This window comes from Eupeodes corollae, chromosome X (genome assembly GCF_945859685.1).
Source record: "Eupeodes corollae chromosome X, idEupCoro1.1, whole genome shotgun sequence".
Taxonomy (NCBI): domain Eukaryota; kingdom Metazoa; phylum Arthropoda; class Insecta; order Diptera; family Syrphidae; genus Eupeodes; species Eupeodes corollae.
Genome location: NC_079150.1, coordinates 4,101,326 through 4,116,946, shown reverse-complemented (window position 1 = coordinate 4,116,946; position 15,621 = coordinate 4,101,326). Strand labels below are relative to the sequence as shown.

Genomic DNA, 15,621 nt, shown 5'->3' with positions numbered 1-15,621 from the left:
ACTTAGCCGTACTACACGAATATGGCATTCCTTACCAAACTCTGTCTTTCTCAGCCATTGCAATATTCAGGAATTCAAAACTAATGTGCACTGACACCTTCTTTCAACCCCTCTCTCACTTTCCTAGTGCTCATATTGTGTCCTTACATAATAAGGGTAGTTATATATAAAATTATATTATCTTCAAAATCATATTATACTACGAAGATGAAGAACGATGATTTTATTATAATATGTGGTAAGATAATTCCAAATTTTCTACGTTTTTTATTGAAATCCGGTAGTATTTTCATTAACATACGGTGTTAATTAAAAAGATAAAAAACGTTAATCTTTACAACTTTAAAATTCTTAACAAAAACACGAGCATAAACTTAAAATTTAAGTGCACTTGCTCCTGTGTCCAAAGACTCTTTTTACAATATTACTTATGATAATACCTATAAAACAAGTTCATCTTCTAACATTAAAAATGCCATTTGATTTCTCAAAAAATCTTTAATTTTTTTCTAAAAAATCATTAAAGGGTTTTTTTAATTATTCTTTTTTTCAATTTTCGTTTAAATATATTTTAAATATGCAGTTGTTTACAGCCTATTAATATACGTCTAAACTTTGATTTTCGTCAACAATTTTGGAATTTTTGAAAAAAAAAAAAAAATTCTCAAAAATGTAAAAGAAAACATGGCATTTGGATCATCAAATATTATTAAGACATTGAGTGCATTATGATATTGTGCAGGAAAAAAGTTATTGAAATCGGTTCATTAGTTCTTCTTACTAAAAATAGCCAAGTTAGAAAAAAATATTTAGAAAAAACTTTAATAAAAATGTTTTATTTGTTTTTAGAAAATTCAAATTTCCGATTTTTTACCAACAAATTTGTATGGGGACTACTGTTATTTTTAGTCTCTAAAAAAATAGCTTAAGACCATAATTTCCAAGTTTGAACTCGAATTAATGCTTTGAGCTGTATGAGCGAGGACAGGCAGATATACGGAATCGGGGGACTCATCTTTTCGACTTAACTACCATCGTAATGTCATGTTTGATTAAAATACCGAGTTCTTATTTTTTTCACGAATCCAATACTTTCCATATAGTTAGAATACATCGCGAGTACCTGTCATGAATTGTTGTTGTTTTTTGATCAGAAAGAAAAACATGTAGAACTAAAAACACTCAATATACAAATATAAATCCTTCGTACGTATTACCCTCCAAAACCCAATATTTACATTTTTACTTGCGACACCATCCGTCTGCCTGTTCGTCCTAAAGCAATGGCTCGATTGACTTCAAATTTGGAAACTAAGGTTTTGAGCTGATCCGCGTTAGGTATTTTTTTTTATTTTGTTAAGACTAAAAATAACAGTAGTCCATACACATACACATTTTCGGTCAAAAATCGAAAATTCCAATTTTCTCAAAAACGAACAGATAGATTTTCATTAAATAAAATGGGTTACAAATTGTTTACAAATTTAGAACGTATATTAATAAGTTATAAGTAACTACATACTAAAAATGGTTTTAAACTCAAATTAAAACATTTTATATATAAAAATTAATTTAAAAAAATACGCTCAGTTACATATATTCTTAAAAATTAAAGTTTTTTTGAGAAATGGGATTTAAATTTTTGAAATCAAACTATTTGTACTAACTACATTAGCATCCAATAGGAAGTTCATAAATTCCATTCTAATTAAAATGTGTAGTCTTATTTGAATATTTGTTTATTTGATTATTTACATTTATTTATTTAAAAGAAAGGAACACACACTGTCGGCGAGATGGTCAAAAAAGAGGTTTCTATTTAAGAAATACCTACAAACGTTTATACTATTTACAATTTTGGATTATTCTTATATGCTCTTGTGTGTATATAATTCTAAAATTGTTTGTTTATGGTTCGCCCTTACTTTCAAATTAAAATTAAAATCTCTAAATTAGTTGTTTGCTTTTGGTTCGGCTTTAATTTCAAATTAAAATTAAAATATCTAAATAAATATTTGACTTATTGAAACTTTGACCTTTTTTTAAGGTAATACTGGATCTAGAAGACACGGTTTGGATGTCACACCAAAACCAAGAGGCATGTGTCTGTCACAAACATTAAAACAAAACAAAAACAAAAAAGTAATCTAATTTCTGCTTCGAAATCTTCCTCATAAAACAAAAAACATATCTACCATAGCTTACTTATAAGAATGACATCATAATTTATTAAAATATAACAATACAAGTAATATTACCTTTACGATTACTTCCGTAATTTTGGCCATCATCTGTGGTGTCATAATTGTGTTGATCATTTTCATTTATAATAGTTTTAAGATCGTCTGTGGCCATGTATTTGTATTGATGTTGATCTAAGTGATCCTCGCCGCCCTCGTCTTCAGAATCCGACATAAAAGCTTCGTGCATAGACTCAGGAGCGACAACTTTGTATTTTTCTTCCAAAACTCCAGTAACTGTATTTGTAATACTTTTTTCAGTAACAACTTTTAATGTTTCAACAGCAGTCACATAACCAAGTTTATTTGCAATATTCAAGGCCGTTTGTCCATGCTGGATACACAAAAAAATTATAAAAACGGATTACAATAAATTCACACCAAAATTGTATTTTTCTTTTATTTTTCTATATCGACCCAAGATATTTAAATGACAATTTGAGCAAATTAAAAATTTAAATAAAAAATGCTATTTCAAACCGATCACAGGTTACACCGCCGGAAAGTTATTTGACTCAACCAAATTCGATAAAAGAAATTCAAAAACGTCCAAAAAACTTACGTTGTTATACAAAAACAAAAACCAAAAACGTATGCATGCTAGAAGTATAACGAAGCATTTGTCTGCCTAATTTATTTTTATTGATGTGCACTTCTCTAATATATTTTTAGAACCGCGTTCTCCTCACAGATGTATGTTTACTTTTTTTGTATTCCAAATTTTCCAATTTTCCTCGTTGTTGTTTTATAATGGATATTGAGAAAACAAAAAAAAACCCAAGTAATGCAATAATATGTTTTGGTACTTTCAAATTATTCTCTATTACTGCTCAGTACGCTAGTTTGTTCGAGAAAACAAAAAAAAATATGATTTAATTTCACAATTGAATCTATTTAAAATCTTACTGAATTGATAAATAGAGCAAAGATCTAATAGGCATTTTTAAGGCACACCGCGATTCATTGGGTTAGATACAAGTTTTTTTTTAACATTAATACACTGTGATGTCAAGTATTTTAAAATTGGGTTTAATGTACAAACCTTGTCGTTGGAATGGTTTTGCTGATTAAATTCGTCATGAAACCTCTCCTAAGCCATTTATTTTATTTGTAATAACAAAGATATTACGTAATTAATTTTAAACGTTTTGCAATACTAATAAATTGAATCTTTTTTTTAGTATACATGTATTATATGATGGTTTGAGACACTCAGAAGCACAGAAATTGTCTTAGCTTTTAGCTTCGTTTAATTAATTTTAGCGAACATTAAAACTTTGGGGCTGCGACATTGATCTGTTCGTTACGTTAAAGGATGGTTAAAACACATAATAGTGTAGGTACGTTTATATTTTATTCCTTCGTGCTTAGATCTCTCGACTATCACCTTACATAGATCAAATTCGATTATTTTATCAATAATAACATTAGCCGATTCCACCCCAGATGTGTTCCTATTCTCACTTAGATCAAATAAATAAAGTCTGTTTCTGACAACCTAAACTTTGTTGAGTACTTTTCCATTTATTTTTATTTAATCTACCAAATTAAATACCAACTAAAACAGAGCGGAATTGGCTTAAACATTTTTAAAACTTACAAAATGAAGGTAATTTTCATATTTTATATTGGGTTCATCTTTAAAAAGCTAAACACTGTTTTTTCCGTGGATTAATAGTTCTTTTAAAGTTAAAAGTGGTTCCCTTCGACAAAAAAAAATCACAAGCTTATACGGCATCCACCCCAACAACTTTTCTAAAATGCAGAATTAGTGTCATATCTAATTTTACGATTATGTCTTATATGACTAGGATATAGTACATAGATACGCATTATTTAAAAAATAAATTTTCTCAAACATTTATTTTATTTGATAGATATGCGCAAATAAATAATACTTATCGCAATTTTATCTCGTGGAAACATTTATTTCTATTTTATATTAATTTTTAAATTTCACCTGTTCACATAAAGGCGTTTTTCTTTTTAAGCTCAGGACAGAGCACTGAGCACAGCCTGAGCACATCGATTACGCCCTGAGCAAAGTTTGATCAAAACTCTCAGACTTACTTATGAAACACACTTGAGAAATGAACTGTGAATAGCTAAAGAATGTTCAATATGCCTCTTTCATATAACACGAAACAAACGTGAAGACCTCATATAGGGCGCTCTGAGCTAGCTCTGCTGATTAAATAAAAAAAACCCAAACCGAGCGCTCTCATTTCTCTGGGCAAAAAAACGCAGATCTTTTTTTGACAGCTCAGTTCTCTGCCCTGAACTTAAAAGTGGTTTATCTTGACATTTATTCACTGGCATGTATAATTATTTTGGTAATTTCATTGAAAATTTATAATTATTTTTTTAATTCTCTTATATTTAAGGTAGGTTCTTTTTGAATAGAGCAGAAAAAAAAATTATTTTGTTCTGTGGTCTTCAAATGCAAAATGCCTCATCCCACCTCACATACTTCTCTGTTTGTACGTGGCACAAAAATCATTTTATCCACTTTTAAATACGTACATTTTTGACATTGCGCGCTGTACTTGTCATTCAAACAAAAAACTTCTTTCAGGTAATGACAGCGAGTAATAAAACAAACAATTATTGAAAAAGGTTAAAGGTTTTTTGTCTTAATATTTTGGTAATGGAATGTCCCGAGAAAAACTTTCTTGATATATATACATTATGGTAGGCGTATGACCCTTCTATCTTAGAGTCTGTATACACCCTTGATTGAAAGAAGCCATTTATAATCATGTGAACCATTGCCATTTTAGACTATTGCAATCAGAACCTTACTTAAAAATCACATAACGCTATTAAAATAAAAATAATAAAACTAGAACCTAGTTTGTATGAATTTTGTTTTTTTTTTTTTAAATATTTTTAAACAATTTTAGGTGAACCGCACTGTAACGGCAACATTATATTTGGAAACATTCCAATGAATGAATGTACAGCATCTAGAATACCCAACGCAAAGACAAGTTTATAGATTATGACGTAATGTTTTAAATTGTACTCAAGAATGTGTTTGGTTAGACACTTTAGTTGTAAGGAACAAAATGTCACATTTCCTTTATCTTGTGCTTATAGTAAAATAAGCCAATAATCGGAAATTAGCAATTTTGTGAAGTATTTTAAAAATTCAAGAATTTTAATAAAATATTTTTATATTTTTGGACCCGATTTTTCTCTAATCATAACGGGAACAGTCGAAAAAGAGAACTTAATGAAGCTAAAGGAGAACTTTTTGTGTTTGCCACTATGCCACATCCTACCGAATAAAAAAGTATGAAAGTAAAAATACCATTAGTTAAATGATATTTCCTAATTGTCAATCACATAAACAAAATAAAGTCGTAACAATTGTACAGAACTATTTGCATATAAGTGAATAAGTAGTTCAAGTTATCTCAAAGGCAAAAAAAGCCATCTTTATTAATGACAAGAAATTGTTGGGCCGGAGTTCCTGAAATGCCATTTGCATCCACAATTGACAAGGGAACTTTCACGTCATTCATCAAACCGATGAACCGGACTTTAAAGATTATTTTGCAGAATAGTGCGCAGATTTGTTTGCAATCATTTGAAGAGAATAAGTCAATGGGGTGGGGCGAGCGCATCCACCAATATAACCCAACAGACGATCTTAAAATTTAACCTTTTAAAAGAAAGATAGTGATACCCGTAGTGTGATGGTAAGTGCTTTGGACTGTCATGCAAGGGGTCTTGGGTTAAATCCCTGCCTGTGCCACCTAACTTTTTCCACGGTAACTGCCTCTTGCGAGGAATTGACAAATCCTCCCAGAGTAATTCTTATCATGAAAAGTGCTTTCTCAAATTAGCCGTTCGGATTCGGCATATAAATTGTAGGTCCCTTCCATCTTTGACAACATTACTCACACAGGAATGGTTGAGAGTTGTTAGTCACTATGCCCTGGTTCTTCATGGACTTTTGCGCCACCTAATTTATTTTTTGTAGTAAAAGGATATTTTATAAGGATTTGTTTGATATTAATTAAGGGAGTACTAGGCATTTACTAATCAAAAGTTATAGTCCAACTAGTAATGTTCCCAACAGATAATAATTACAGTGCCGTTCAAAATAACAGTAGTGTAAACTCCCGATTAATATATTCTGGTAAATTAGATGTTAAAAAAATGATTGCAGTACAGAGATGTCAGGCTTTGGTGGATTCTATGAAGCGACGATGCACAGTTGTTCTTTTTGTATGGGAGAGCGGAAAAAAGTCTGTTTAATCTGAACGGTTTAACGGATGAAATTTGGCAAACATGTTTATATTAGTCTTTTACATATTTGGTCAAAATTTAGTTGAACAAAAATAAATAGCAACAAAGTTATTGACATTTGTATAAAATTTGAGGGTTTGATGTTTGTATGGGAGAGCGCAAAAAAGTCAGTAAAATCTGAACTATTTAACGAATTTTAATGAAATTTGACACACATGTCAAAATTTGACCAAGAAAAAATTATTAAAATTGATATTTTTATAAAATTTGAAGGTTTTGGTGTTATATTTAAATAAAAGTTTTTTTTAGTAAAATTTTTTCTTAAAATAATGCGCTTAACCAGTTTATTCTGACGATTAATACCGAAGAAATCAAATTTGTTGGTAAACGCCACCGTCAAGGAGTTTTTTGGAATCCACGAAATTACACGAATGTGTAATGTGTAGGTATCTTTTGATGCTTTTTTTAAACAAAAAGTTTAAAAAAAAACATTTTTTCTTAGTACTAAAGCTTCAGACTACATAAAGAAGGTATCTTTTATAAAATAATTATTTTTTTTTAGATAATCGAAAATAAACCAATTAAATTATTTAAGAAGCTAGAGAATTTATTTAAAGAAACTTCGGACAAAAAAATCTTAAAATTTGTTGAAAATACGGTTCGCGATTAGAGTAAAATTATTTTTCAACTTTGAGGGCTTGTAAATCAGAACATACAATACATATGTTGAAAAATACTTTTAAATCATACGCTCGGGTTATCTAAGAGTACTTAAACATAAAGTTTAAAAGGATAGATATGCCTTTTTCAAAAGGCCTTTTCCCGCTCTTGCACCACTGTTTAAGCAATAAAAGTTCTACAATTCTTGTAATTGTGTCGTTTTCCTTAAATTTTATTAATACTGCTGTTTTTTTTACGGGTCAAATTTTCACCTTAAAGTTTTTTTTTTAAATTAAGTGATAAAATCTAACTTTTTCTTGTTCTAACCTGAACAAAAATAAATGTGGATTAATTAATATAGATTTTTACAACGTTTAATAACCACAGAGTAATTTTGAAGGTGGTCCCTTCTCAGAAGTGAGTGTTATTAGAGTAAGTGTTCTTTAGAGTAATAGCCAAATATATTGTTTTTGGAAATAATGATCTGGCTATAATTAATAAAGCATATATTCGTCCAAAACTTGAATACAATTTCTATATCTGGGCTTGAGTTTCTTGGACGAAATTCAAAAGAAAGAGTTTTTAAAAAGTTGTCTTACTAAAACGTTTGTATATTTTGAGCACCGTGTCGTCGCGCAGTGGATCGTTTCATACTAGATGTAAAAATTCCAACATTTATTCAGATATATTAACTAAATACATTTCAATCGATAGGCCTGGAAACTATAATTATGAATTAGTAAAATTATTCAGTTTCTAACTTACTTAAAATAACCCAAACAATAAATATTTTTTTTTAAATAAAATCAAAATTAAAAAATAAAAATAAAATCAGAATTAAAAAATAATAAAATTTACAACTGACGAAATGATCGAAATCAGTTAGGATGCATTCATTTTGGCCCATATGGATTAAAAGACTTTAACGGTTTTCCTTTTTATATGAAGATCAATTTTTAAATACTATAGATGTGACAGCCACAATTTGCAAATATGCAAATACAAGTAAAATGTTACCTGACATACTAAAAATATACACTTGGACGAATACGCAGATTTTTAAATAAAATTGTATATACATTAAGTCGACCTTGCAAACTCAAGGTTTCCAACTTTACTGTCCATTATATTAAAAATTAATTTTAAATACAAATAAAAATTAAATTTTGTCGATTTTTCTTTCTTTTCGTGTTGGATTAAGAAAGTTTTCAGTTAAATCATTCTTAAAAATTTTTAAATTACAAACAATATTTTTCAAATAAAGAAATAGTTTAGTTTGAAAATCTAGTTTTGTTAAATAGATTTTTAGTGGAAAACAAATTTTCACCAATTTAAGTAGCATTTCTTAAATGTTTACAAATTGGATGAATAAAAAGCGTTGTAGACTATATTTTTAATTTTAAAAGCTATTTGAGTCCTAAGTAAATTTTTACCAAGTTTTAGTATTGTTTTTTTGTTAGGTTTTTATTTTTTGTAAGCAAAATTTTACTGAGTGTTGACAACAATATTTTTTAACAGATAAAAGCAGCCTAAAGCCAATATCTCAAAGTTTTGAAAAGATATTTGAGTCGAAAATGAATTTTACCAACTTTTATTAATTTTTTGTTTAGGTTTTTTTTTTTTGGTAAAAAAAACTGTCGATTCGATTTTTTTAAATGTTGAAAATGATATTTCTTAAAAGATAAAATTAGTTAGAAGTCATAATCTCAAGTTTTTGGGAAAGATATTTGTGTCGAAATTCAATTTATACCAACTTTGAGTAATGTTTTTTTAGGTTTTTACGTTTTATAAAAAAACTGTCAATTCGGTTTTTCTCAAAATTTTAGCTGATGTTAAACTTCATTTTTCGTGGCACAAAGTTGTTTTGGAGATAAAATCATTTTGTATTCGTAAAATTTTCGAGGTGACACATTTTGTTTCAGTTTTTTTGATTAAAAAAAAATTGTTAATTGATTTTTTTTCAAAAAATATACTTGTTTGGTATCACGTTACAATATATAATATAATACTTAATTAAAGTCTCTAGCGTTTTTGGTTCGTAAGATATTTAGGGTTATCCAAAATGTTCACCTATTTATTAAACTGATATGGTAAAAAAAAACCACCCACGCAATTTTCTTAAGAGCACTTTCTGCCTTTTTATCTGTATTACAAAATTTATTTGAAGTCGATGTCTCTTCTGGTTCGTCGCGAACGAACGGGCGTACAAACGTACGTACACACGCACGCACAGACATCTTTCTAAAAATCTTTTAGCTTGACATTGAAACGTCGAGAAATGTCAAAATTTTCAATTTGACAAATCCGACCCATTACAATAACTTTCTATGGAAAGTTAAAAAGAAGCTGGGATACACACTAATAACTTCCAATCCCGTCTGTCGATTAACAATATTTTGTGTGAGATAAATAATTTGAAGTCAATATATTTCTCTGTTCTACTAAAAAATGTCTTATCAATTTTTTTGTTGTATTTGTTTTCATGTTTTTTAAAAAAAGCTGTCAGTTGATTTTTTTTTAAATTAACTAAAAATTATCAACAATATTTTGTATATGATGAAAAAGTTTGATTTTTATTTTAGTAGAATTTTTTGAAAGTTTTTATTTCTTATATAAAAAAAATATAGATTGGATTTGTCTAAGAACATTTCAGAATGAAATCATTCTGAAGTCAATACCTTAATTTATTCACGAGATATCAAAATCAATTTTACCAATTGTGGGTACTATTTTTTTTATTTTTTATTAACAAAACTGACTGTTGGATTTTTATACATATTTCAATGAATGTAATATTTGTAAAAAAACTGTCAATTTGATTTTTCTCAAAATTTGTTGTTCGTAAAATATTCGATGTGACCGTAGGGAAGCGTAATTTTGGGTTGTTCAGGTTATTTTGATATTTTTTCTTGTATTCATTTAAATATTTTTTTTATACAATATGTACATAAAATAACTAGTTTGGAAATGGACCTAAATTAATTTAAAAGTAACATTGGGGAGAAATTTTAAACAACCTATGGTTAAGGCTTTAACAATTTACTAGTTTACATTCACTAAGGAAGTCCAACATTTTAAACCTTTACCAACTAATTAATTGCTAATTGCCAAACAAACATGTCTTAAAAGTGACATTTCGTGAAAAGAAATAGAGCAAATACGCTTAGGCCGACCTATTTATTGGAATTCCCAACTGTTGACGGGACTATTTAATTCACTGCTCTTATAAGAAAAATTGTTTAGATGTCATATGGATATTGCTTAAAGTTAAAGGAGCCAGCAATTCCGTGATTTTAACATTACCAAATTATAAAGGGATAGTAAGATGTTAAAATCATTGTATATGAAGTATGAAATAATTTAGAAAATGGTTTTATTTTTATTTGTTTTTAAACAATGTCTGTGTGGGTACAAATGGGTTTGGTTTTACATTTTTTTGCATTCCAAAATAGGTTTGCATTTAAATCTCAAAGCATTAATTAATGTTTAGCAAAATGAGTATCCAATATCCATTACTCGGAACTACTAATGAAGTGGTACACGCTAGTCACCATAATTTTTTAAGACTGATATTTAACAATATTCAATTTGGAAAATCTTATATGATGATTAACAAAAATTTCTTCACACAATATTTCAAATAAAATCAAATATATTATATATATATATATATATTTTTGAGGAGATACTTTAGTTTTAATTTTGATTAACGTTAGTTTGAATTATTATTATTATTTTTCACTCACAAACGAAACAACCAATTAATCTGGTTTAGTCGGTGTCAAACTTTACATATTTTAGCTATCTCGCTTTGTGTTGTTCAGTTTGTACTGTAATAAATGAGCGTATAATGTTTGGATCGTTTTCAGTATCTTACCAAAACAAAATGCACATGGTTCTTTTATTTTTGTATTATTGTTGATGAAAAAGTATTTTTAAAATGGACTGTGTCTTTTTATTAAAAACTCCAGATAAGTCAATAAGCTAAACAAAATGAAAAAAATTATCGAAAAATGAAGAATGTATTAATAATAATAATAATAAGTAATATGCACTGTGTATGCATTATTCAAGTAAGGTTAATAAGGTAAGAGACCACTTACATAAATATCAAACCGAAAAATAACACACTTAAATACTAAAAATTATATTCTTTTTAAATAAGGATCTATTCCAGTACTAATTAAGAATCTGGTCACCTGTATCTTTTTGAATTTGCATTTTCACAAGCTTTCAACGATGAACCATTAAAAAATATTGCAGCTGAATTGAAATACTACACAAAATAAAATTTGCTCAAATTTTTTAAATAATAACCTGCGTCACATAGATATTTGGAAATTTGGCTTACATTTGTGAGAGCATTTGGATTGGCCTTATGCGTCAATAGTAAATTTATAACCAATGTATGCCCCTGTTGCGCGGCTTGATGAAGCGGTGTATAGCCTACATTTGTACTTAATTCAATGTTTGCATCATTTTCGAGTAAAAATTTAACCATTGTTATTTGGCCGAAATGTGCAGCAACGTGCAGCGGTGAATATCCAGCTTTGGTTCTATCTGATATATGTGCATTATTATCGAGCAAAATTTGAGCAACTTTAGCTCTATCTTCTTGAGCACACAGATGCATGGGTGTAAGACCATTTCTGGCCGATACGTTTGCGGAGGCACCATGCTCGAGCAAAAGATTAACCATATCGACATGGCCCTCTTGAGCAGCTAAATGCAGTGGAGCAAATCCAGATTTGCTTTTGGTGTTTGGATCGGCCCCATATTGCAATAGATTTGTAGCGATATCCATTTGATTTTTTCGAGCTGCAATGTGAAGAGCAGTGTGTCCATTTTTGGCACTTGCTTGAGGCAATGCACCTTTTTCGAGTAATAGTAGAGCGATCTCCTGATGATCGTAATGACTGGCCACATGTAGTGGTGTAACACCATTCTTCCCTTGACAGTCAACGTTAGCGCCCTTCTGTAGTAATAATTGTACTATATGAACTTTTCCATATTTAGCTGCTAAGTGGAGTGGTGAAAAACTCTTCTTAGTGACTGCATCAAGAGATGCATTGTTATCGATAAGTAGAGCTGCAACCTCTTCCTGTCCTTCTTTAGCGGCAATATGCAAAGGCGTATATGCATCTTTCGTAACAGAATCGCAATTGGCACCATGCTGGAGCATAAGCATTATAATATCAATATTGCCCAGACGTGAAGACACATGCAGGGGAGTTTGTCCTTCGCGAGCTTGGGCATCTACATTTGCACCATTTCGCAAGAGAATTCGAATAATATCTGTCTGGTTGGCACGAGCAGCTAAATGAAGTGGAGTTTCTCCCCGGACAGTTGGTGCATCTGGATTGGCATCGTGTTGAAGGAGGTATATAACTATATTCATGCAACCCATAAAGCTGGCAACGTGAAGCGGTGTTAACCCGCTTTCAGTCGTCGCACTTATACTGGCATTGTGTTTCAACAAAAGCTCAACAACTTTGATGCGATTCTTTTTGCAAGCAATGTGCAGCGGCGTGAACCCATTAAGAGCTCGGGCATTGGGATCAGCATTATGATCGAGTAGGAGTTTAGCAACTTTGACATGTCCGCAATGTGCGGATACATGCAGTGCCGTCAAATAGTCTACGGTTACCTCGTCCACGGGCGCTTTGTGCATTAGGAGAATACGAGCAGCTTCATCATGTTCTCCTTGGGCAGCCATATGCAAGGGTGCTAGACCATTTTTTGTTTTTGATAAAATCGGTGCGCCATTTTCAACCAGTAGCTCAATAACATCTTTGTGACCTGATCTCGCTGCGCAATGTAGCGGTGTAAGGCCGTCTCGAGTTGTAGCGTCTATACGAGCATTTTTTGAAAGAAGCAATATCAGAATATTCTTCTTACCCCATTTGCAGGCAACATGCAATGGTGTAATATTGTGTTTGGCAATGTAATTCACGTCAGCTCCGCGATCAATTAATAATTTTGCAATATCCACATTTCCATAGTGAGCGGCAATGTGAAGCGGAGTAAAACCGCTTTTTGAAACAATATCGGGGTTATGGTCATTTTCAAGAAGTAACGAAGCTGCCTTTACATCGTCCTTTTTGGCGGCAATATGAAGTGCTGGAAGACGAACTTTGCTCCGCGAGTCACTCTCCAATAAAACAGCAACAACTTTGTCATGACCCTGTTGCATGGCGACAGCAAGTGGTGTAAATCCATCCTATTTTTGAGTTTTTTTTTGCCATGCATAAAATAAATAAAACTACATAAATATATGGACTTAAATGTGTAATAGGTACCTCTGTTGCTAGAGACGGATTGGCACCTTTAGCCAAAAGATATCGGACACAAGCGTCATGATTTTCTTGTGCAGCCATATAGAGAGGTGTAAATCCATTAAGCGACTGAACGTTAACATTTGCGTTGAATTGAATCAAAAGTTTAATCACTTCCTTTTGGCCAGCAAGAGAAGCTATATGTAGAGCTGTGTTGCCTTTCTTTGTTGCGTTGTCAACATTAGCTCCTCGTCTTAAGAGCTCGCTTACAATATCAATGTAGCCATCTTTTGCTGCTAAGTGAAGTGCATTTAGGCCATTCTAAATAGGATGGTTTGCATTTTGTTTCGTTTTCAAATATTTCAATTGTATTTATCTAAATTTTGAAGATATTTACTTTTTTGTATAAACTTAACTTACCGCATTGCAGGTATTTATGTCTGTCACTTGCCCGGATTCTAAAAATTCAATAACTTTACCTAATTCACCGCTACGGCCAGCTCTGAGGAACGATATTGTTGCATCAATCTGAAAATATGATAAAGAAAATTACAAACCTTAAAATAAGGAACATTTTATGGGTTTCTATAGTTCTGACGCTTATGAATAAAATATGTTATTCAAAAAAAATTTCAAAATCGTATTTGCGAATCTGGGGTGTCAATCGTGTGTGCGTGCATACAAAAAAAGAATTTATATAAGAAGTATTTTTCTAGGTTTTTATAGCAGATTTATAAATTAAAAGAATGAGCTACTACGGATTTTTTAAATAAACTCCAAAACATATTGAAACAATAGTTTTAAAGATTTTATTTCAGCTTGAGCTAGATTCATCTATGTATTAGATTTTCTTAAAACCCTCCAATTAGTTCAGTTTGCTTCTATAAATTTTAGAACTTATATTCTTATCTATGATCGTTTTCCACTTAACTAAACGATGTATGTGTCACATAATATTTAAGAATCTACAAATCTATGAAAATGTCAAATTCGAATATACAAACCGTTATGAAAAATGTTGAACGAAAAGTTTAAGGAGACTAAAATTGGAACCTAGGGACACATAAGCCTTCTTACAAAGACTTACAGCTAAACCAGGTGGTTCTACCGAAAAGGATATTCCGAACGATTTTTTTAGTGGAAATTAAAATAAATTGAGCCTCCAATATTTTAGAGAAGCCATTACTTGGAGATCAACAGATCACTTTTATAATATTTTCTTACTAACTAAATTTTAATCATTGATAAATGAAATGAAACTAATTTAAAGACTCGCTAGGTGTTATTCAACGTTGGCAAAACCACTGCGTAAGCTTTTCCATCTGTCCTATTCTACTGGTCTCTTTCCAAATGGGTGGATTTGCATTTGGCCAACCTGTCCCTAAAGGCGAATCCTCCTCCCTTCTAAGTATCGTCCAATTGCACTTGCGTCCTTTCTTTCCAAAGCAATGGAAACGCTGATTAATTTTCAGCTTAAGAAATATCTTGAAGAACGATCTCATGGTTAATCTCACCGAACAGAGGAATAAATCTTAGCATTGTTTTGGAGAAAGTAAGATTATTGCATTTGATATTTCAAAGGCATTTGATAAAGTTTGGCATCAAGCTCTGTTATCGAAAATGCGTGCTTTTGATATCGATGAATCTCTTCTTTTTTTGGTCAGAAATTACCTTTCGGACAGTTCAATTCAAGTAGTATTAGACGCGTTCAAATCTGATAGTCACAAAATAAACGAACAAATAAATGTTCTTTTGTCTGAAACTTCTAACCCACCTAATTTGTTTCGCTGATGAAAGTACCGTCAGCTTTTCATATTCGTTTTTAGATTCTCATCCTTGTTCTTCGGATGTGGACGGCCAACGTCAGCGTATGATAAGCTCATTGAATTCTGATCTTGGCCGCAAATAGATAGATCAATTTCTTTATTACAATATATAAGTTTTACATTCTATTAAAACTAAGAACATAAGAACATGGCACAGCTGCCGTCTGCCTGATAGACATTTTTTAAACTAAAATACATATAAGTAAAATATTAAAGTTTTTACATCTTCAATAAACAGTTTTTTTATATTTTTTAATTTAATGACTTGGAGCAAATATCTACTATTCAATTTTCACGTGCTTTGAAACACAAATATTTGAAAGATATAAAGCTTTTTATGCAATTTTAATGATTTGCAACATA

At 30.6% G+C, this 15,621-nt stretch overlaps 1 protein-coding gene across 2 annotated transcripts in view; it reads right to left on the bottom strand.

Moving 5' to 3' along the window:
* The window catches only part of LOC129953386 (ankyrin-3), a 38,811-nt gene that overhangs the window by 10,276 nt on the left and 12,914 nt on the right, over positions 1–15,621 (bottom strand). For both annotated transcript variants that reach the window (XM_056066540.1, XM_056066541.1), the window contains exons 3-6: positions 13,853–13,960; positions 13,457–13,753; positions 11,509–13,377; positions 2,259–2,574 (exon numbers count right to left, since the gene is read on the bottom strand). In XM_056066540.1, coding sequence (XP_055922515.1) covers positions 2,259–2,574; positions 11,509–13,377; positions 13,457–13,753; positions 13,853–13,960 — 2,590 coding nt within the window. The remainder of the gene's footprint in view (positions 1–2,258; positions 2,575–11,508; positions 13,378–13,456; positions 13,754–13,852; positions 13,961–15,621) is intronic.